Raw genomic sequence first — 5,941 nt, 5'->3', positions numbered from 1 at the left:
GAAATAAAAAATTCGTAAACTATATAAATAAAAATAATATTTTTATATCTTATATTAAAATATATATTTTTTGGTTTGGTTTAGAAAGTGGGTTAGCTTTTAATTTTTTGACTTATTTAACTTGAACTAAAAAGTCTTATTTTGATTAGATTTTTTAATTTTTGTAATAGAAAAAATAAAATAATTATAATTTTAATATAACATTTTATTTTATTAATTTTTTAATATATTTTATTTTTTTATGACTATTTTAACGTTTTAACCCCGAAAAACCTTTACGCCAAACGGGGCTTTATATTGTTTTTACTCAAATATTTGACTGTGAAAGTGAACCGCCCCAGGTATTGAGAGTTGGCTACATCTGATCACCACTCATTTGAGATATTTTAAACCTATCACAATTGACAGAGGACATCAAAATCAGCGGCTCACCGCAGCAGATCGCCATGATTGATTCAGTGCGAGACACGTGTACGGATACAACAGACGTAACTGTGACACGTGATCATGTTCAGTTATTCCCTTTCTCGAGCAAAAATCGAGTGCTCCTCAGACATCATATCAAACACACGCACACACTCTCTCTCTCTCTCTTCACCAACAAACCCTACCCCCCCTCTCTCCTCGATCGCCGGCCGTTCACCGCCGGTATTATCGCCGGCGATTGCAGACCGAAACGGCACGTCCGTACGATCTGCCTTCCGTCATCGAAGGTACGGATCATCTCTGAAACCTCCAATTTTAGGGTTTTTCGGACATTACTGTTTTTCTCATTCCTCGAGTTTTCAGAATCAACTTGAATCTTTGTTGTGAGTGACTACTTTTCTTTTTCTTTTTTGTTTTTTTTCCTGAATTTGATTGGAATGATTTCATTTTTGTATACTTTTGCTGGGTTTTAAATTCTAGGGTTTGGTTTTGGAACCAATGAGGGTTTTGCAATTGGCTTGCGTGGGTTGAGCTCGGAGTGCGTGGTCCGTACGCAAAAGGGACAGTCTTTCGAAGAGGTGTTATAGTAGGGAGGGAGACATTGAACTCGAAAGTGCAAGATGGTTTGCTCTCAACTCTTTTATAAAGCTTCTCATATGTCTGTTGAAGTCAATGTTGTGTTGGATATTAGATTTGTATGCTGTGTTTGGTTAAGAGATTTGGAAAGGAAAAGAGAGAAAGATAAGTGAAATATGAATATATTTCACCTAATTTCATACAATTTTTTTCTTTCTTTTTTTCAAATTCTTTCCCAAATTCTCAAACTAAACACAGCCTAAAGGAAAAGGATAGAAAATTAGGGTGAGTTTGAAAATTTATTTTAAAAAAAGTAACTTTATTTTGTTTGTTTGGGTTAGACAGATGAGAACAAACTTAACAGGTATTTGTTGAAAAAAAGTAGTTATTTTTTACTTTTGTTAACATAGAAGAATATATATGTACAAGTAAATTTAATCTTCCTTTTATTTTATTTTCTCTAGACATCTGCACATTATATGTTCATGGATGCTATTATACATGCATACACACATATATGTTTGTATATGTGTGTATGAATAGCATTGTAATGTTTGGTTACTGGTTAGGGCTTGAATGGAATTTGATGCACAGGAGTCTTAGCTTTGATGCATTTGAAGTGTATCCAACTTTGCACTCTAAATTTTTTTAACCTGGCTGATTTATGTTGCATGTTCATTGTAATGTAATGCAGGTCTTGTGATGAAGTCATTCATGGTAGCTTCAATGTAATTATTTTGTTTGTCATGTTAGGTCCTAGATTATTTTCAATTATTCATTAGTGACGATCTTTGTTTTCCCATTTATCTAATTGGGTTTTCTGTGATTATTGTTGCCTTCTCTATGTTCTGCCGATTGACTTATTACACTCATTTGTACATGGCTTTCTAGTTTCTTCAATGGTCTTAAAATGACAAGAGACTTTGTGGATTAAATTTACTGTATAATTATTAGAAATGTGATGCCTCATCTTGTATACCTTGTTTCAACTGCTTTGAATTTACTATTATAACCGTGACAAGCATGTTAATGTAGTGGCCAATAACTGTATGTATTCAGCTTTTAAAAATTGATTTAAAAGGGAGTTCATTCAAACAAAATGCAACCACTCCACATGGAAGCTCTCAAGGTGGATGTGAGCACTTCTTATTTTAAAAATCCTTATTGATTTCTTAAGATGCTTTTCGAGAAGCGCTACCCCTTGATGATTTCTTAAGATGTCCCCAGTGCTTCCAATTCCTTTGTTTTGTAAGGAGCAATCTTCAATTTTAGAGTTGATCATTCTAGTTGGAGGAGGTTTCCATGAGCACATCGTTAATAATTTGTGTAGGTCATAAGGAGCACAAAGCTTTCATCCTCAACATTTAAGAAGACCCATGAAGCCCCTTCTAACATAAACCCAAGAACCTGTCATCATTTAACCTTTCATAAGTGGAGTATGTGTGCATTTATATCCACAAATTTCACTTCAGTCTTCAACGAGTTGCCTGTGGTTTTCTATTGTTTGACATACATACTCGTACTGTCTTACTTATTTGAGCATCCATTTATGGTTGCTTCTCAAGATGTGTGATCTCATTCTTTTTCTCTCTTTGAATAGAAGTTATCAATTTTAAAGGCTCTCAGTTTATTTGTTGATATTAAGTCAAGTTCTGCAACCAGCTCAATTTCTGTTATTCTAAGTGATTGTCTCTGGCAATCTTTCCAGAACAAGGGATTTTGGATGGCAAAGGGCAGTGGGCATTTAACTGATGGGGATGCAGCTTATGATAACTCGTCAAGAGTTGAATCAAAGCGTTCTTATAAATGGTTTGCTGATGCTACTGAACCAGAGCTATTCCCCAACAAGAAGCAAGCTGTACAAGCTCCAAACAGCAAATTGACCACAGGAATTTTAAATGCAAATCCTTCTCCTTGGGAGAATGATTCCAGTTTGCCGTCAGCCCCAAGCCAATTCATGGAGCGGTTATTTGGTGGTGACACAAACGGACCTTTCAAATTTACTGAGCAAAACATTTCTTCGGTTGGAACAGAAAAAGGTATCGATGTAGAATTTGGAAATGATTCGTCTATGGGCTTATCTATGTCTCATAATCTGGATGACCCAGAAACATGTCTTAGCTATGGTGGAATTAGAAAAGTTAGAGTCAATCAGGTTAAGGACTGTGACAATGGTTTGGATTCACCAAAGGGACATAATAGTGGCACGTCCATTGTTCAGGCCTATAACCACAACAATGAAACCAGTTTCATATCAGTGGGGAAAGGCTATGGTAAGGAGGATGAAGGTATAATCTTAATGGGCCATAACTACAACAAAGACACTATCATATCTATAGGTTCTGCCTCTGAAACGGGGAATGACAATAGCATGTCAATTGGGCACACTTATAATAAAGGAGAGGCCAATACAGCATCTTTTGATGGCTTTCATGAAGAACATGTTTTTGACCCAATGGGTCGGCCTTTGAGCAGCTACCCGTTAATATACGATCAACCTTCCATTCAAACATCAGAAACACCCAACAAAAAGGAGTTTGATGGATCCAATGCAAGTGCAGTTGTAAATGTATCTCAGGTTACTAAATCCAGAACTGAGTCTGTGCCTAAGAATAAGTCAGAGTTAAAAGCAACTAGGAAAGAGGCCCCCAACAGTTTCCCTTCAAACGTCAGAAGCTTGATATCAACTGGTATGCTTGATGGAGTGCCTGTGAAGTATGTTTCTTTGTCACGGGAGGTAATACTCTGTTCTTTTGTGTTCATTTCTGATAAATTTGCTGTCTAGTGACTTTAAATTTTCTCATCTCATGTAAGGAGCACCGTGGGACTATAAAAGGTTGCGGCTATCTTTGTGGATGCCAATCATGCAATTACTCCAAGGTAAGCTATCAAAAACATTTTCTTGTTTGTCCCAACCCTTTGGGCGTAACTAATGGATCAAACTGGTTGTAAGGTGCTAAATGCTTATGAGTTTGAGCAACATGCTGGTTGCAAAACAAAACACCCAAACAATCACATATACTTTGAAAGTGGGAAGACTATTTATCAGATAGTCCAAGAGTTGAGGAACACCCCAGAGAGTCAGTTGTTCGATGCAATTCAAACTGTAACTGGTTCGCCAATCAATCAAAAGTCCTTCCGCACTTGGAAAGGTGAGAAGTTCTTTGGCTGAAATAATGTTTTTGTTATCTTTTTTCCATTTTGGCATTCGTTAAATTTAAGTACTCTCAACTTTCTAATGCTGGTTTAACCTCACTTTTTTCTCTTCCTATTTCCCTGTTTCAGAATCATTTCAAGCAGCAACTCGTGAGCTTCAACGTATATATGGAAAGGAGGAACTGAATCTATAGTAGATTTGTACTATGTTGGTGAGCTTCTTGTCAATTGTTAGATAAGTAATCTTCCCCCAGTGTGCATAGAAGCAAATTCATGTTTTCGTTAAAAGTATGCTATGTATAATATGCTGTTTGGTTTGGGGAATATGTTCCTTTTCATAACCTTATTGTAACAAGTTAATTTAAAATCTGAAGTTTGTCTTTGTGGTTTGTTAAGATGGGTTAAAGCAATGTAGGGGCTCAATATCTTACAGGGTCTCATAAAAAATGGTCAGTTAGTCTGTTTTGCAGCAATTGGGATATCTTTTGAAAGTTGTGATGTCTCCACTGACAGGGGGATCCAAAACCTGTAGGTGCTGTAATGTGACAGAATGATATGATCACCACAAAAAATAAAAAATAAAAAAATGTTATTATTCCAAATTGATAGAATGTGGTGGGGCAAAAAAATGAATTTATTGAACTTAAATGAGCATTTAAAACTTGACACTGTAAAATTGAGAAAAAGAATTTATATAGTCAACTCTACCAACACAAACTTGCATAAACTTGTAGAAGTCAAAATTTGTTCTTTCACTTGCTAATTGGCATTTGGACAAACTTCATTTTTGAGATGGACAAAAATCTCTGGAAAAAGGGTTTGACAAGATTACAAGAGCGAAGTTTTCCGTGAGATAAGCACGGGAAATGGACCACAAGGAAACAGTTTTACTCTGGGAGGAAGAACAAGAACATCCAAGCACGACTGTTAAACATTAACTGCATCACAAATCTAATTTGCCATGTGAAACAGGCTCCGAACACTAATTGGGCGTCTAACCACATTTTGGCCAGGGTTAAATCAAAATGATTACTTCACTGTAATTTTGAAAAGAGATAAAAAAACATCATTCGTAGCACTTTTTGAGGTGGCAAATCTCTTACAGAAGGAAAAACTTCTTCTACTTGCCCTTCTATAGAGTGTGACCAACAACATATAATTGTAGGGTTAACTAACATGCCAAGCAAAATAAAGTTAAAATGTAGTAGGGGGGAGGAAAACAAAATACAGTATCTGCAAACAAAACAAATTCCTGAAATAACAAGATCCTATCTTTCACACACTAAAACAAGTTTGGAAAGAATTGACTTTCAGAAAAAGTTACAAGTACCCATCATATTTGCCATCACAATTAGTTCTTTCATTCTGGTTTTCTCCGAAGTGTAGCCTCCAATACGTTACCATTGCTCCTGCAATAACTTGTTCATTTAAGAACCGCAGCAAGCTGATTTTTGCGCAAGTTGACCACCTGCAGCCCCCTGGTCCGGTTGATTGATTTTGATAGTTTGAGGCTGCTGCAAATCACAAATTGCAAGTAGTTTCAGCACTTTAGAACAGAGTGACCCCAAAGTGAAATTCTTAATTAAAAAACAAGACTCGTGTCATGTGATTCAAATACCTCTGCCCTGGAGTCAGTGTCAGCGAGCCTTTGCTTTATATCCCTAGCTATTGAAAAGAAGACTTGCTCAACATTAAGATTTGTCTTTGCACTCTGTAAACAGCAACTTTAATCAGTAAAAAAGACACGGTTGATAAATTTTTTAAAGAATTTAAGTGTGTTGTA

The 5,941-nt window shown here is 36.1% G+C and overlaps 2 protein-coding genes across 16 annotated transcripts in view; one reads left to right on the top strand and one right to left on the bottom strand.

Annotated features, from left to right (window-relative positions):
- The first annotated feature begins 286 nt into the window (after positions 1 to 286).
- On the top strand, positions 287 to 4,553 carry LOC114294365 (uncharacterized). 5 transcript variants are annotated; one of them, XM_082904396.1, is made up of 6 exons: positions 287 to 809; positions 907 to 1,049; positions 2,711 to 3,739; positions 3,817 to 3,882; positions 3,956 to 4,154; positions 4,288 to 4,553. In XM_082904396.1, the coding sequence occupies exons 2-6, from the start codon at positions 1,047 to 1,049 to the stop codon at positions 4,350 to 4,352; spliced, it is 1,362 nt and encodes a 453-aa protein (XP_082760522.1). In that variant the 5' UTR covers positions 287 to 809; positions 907 to 1,046; the 3' UTR covers positions 4,353 to 4,553. The 5 variants fall into 5 exon arrangements, with proteins under 5 accessions (XP_082760522.1, XP_082760520.1, XP_028094293.2 ...); XM_082904394.1 differs by having other exon boundaries at positions 3,814 to 3,882; XM_082904395.1 differs by having other exon boundaries at positions 447 to 713.
- A 620-nt stretch (positions 4,554 to 5,173) lies between these two features.
- LOC114294366 (ras-related protein RABE1c) overlaps positions 5,174 to 5,941 on the bottom strand; it is an 8,584-nt gene continuing 7,816 nt past the window's right edge. For 7 of the 11 annotated variants that reach the window (XM_028238498.2, XM_028238499.2, XM_082904397.1 and 4 more), the window contains exons 8-9: positions 5,777 to 5,869; positions 5,174 to 5,672 (exon numbers count right to left, since the gene is read on the bottom strand). In XM_028238498.2, the coding sequence (XP_028094299.1) occupies positions 5,586 to 5,672; positions 5,777 to 5,869 (180 nt within the window). In that variant the 3' untranslated portion in view covers positions 5,174 to 5,585. The remainder of the gene's footprint in view (positions 5,673 to 5,776; positions 5,870 to 5,941) is intronic. The other 4 variants (XM_028238500.2, XM_082904399.1, XM_082904398.1 and 1 more) reach the window with 1 other exon arrangement.

Source organism: Camellia sinensis, chromosome 14 (genome assembly GCF_055761805.1).
Source record: "Camellia sinensis isolate YWXY chromosome 14, ASM5576180v1, whole genome shotgun sequence".
Taxonomy (NCBI): domain Eukaryota; kingdom Viridiplantae; phylum Streptophyta; class Magnoliopsida; order Ericales; family Theaceae; genus Camellia; species Camellia sinensis.
The sequence above is the reverse complement of the archived record's forward strand: the minus strand, read 5'-3'. Positions and strand labels throughout refer to the sequence as shown.

Excerpts from the sequence above, each read along its gene's own strand:
- LOC114294365 (XM_028238492.2), top strand. The coding sequence starts at position 447 with ATGATTGATTCAGTGCGAGACACGTGTACGGATACAACAGACGTAACT. Across the intron at positions 714-2,710 it reads TCTGCCTTCCGTCATCGAAG|AACAAGGGATTTTGGATGGC; the intron begins GTACGGATCATC and ends CAATCTTTCCAG. Across the intron at positions 4,155-4,287 it reads GTCCTTCCGCACTTGGAAAG|AATCATTTCAAGCAGCAACT; the intron begins GTGAGAAGTTCT and ends TCCCTGTTTCAG.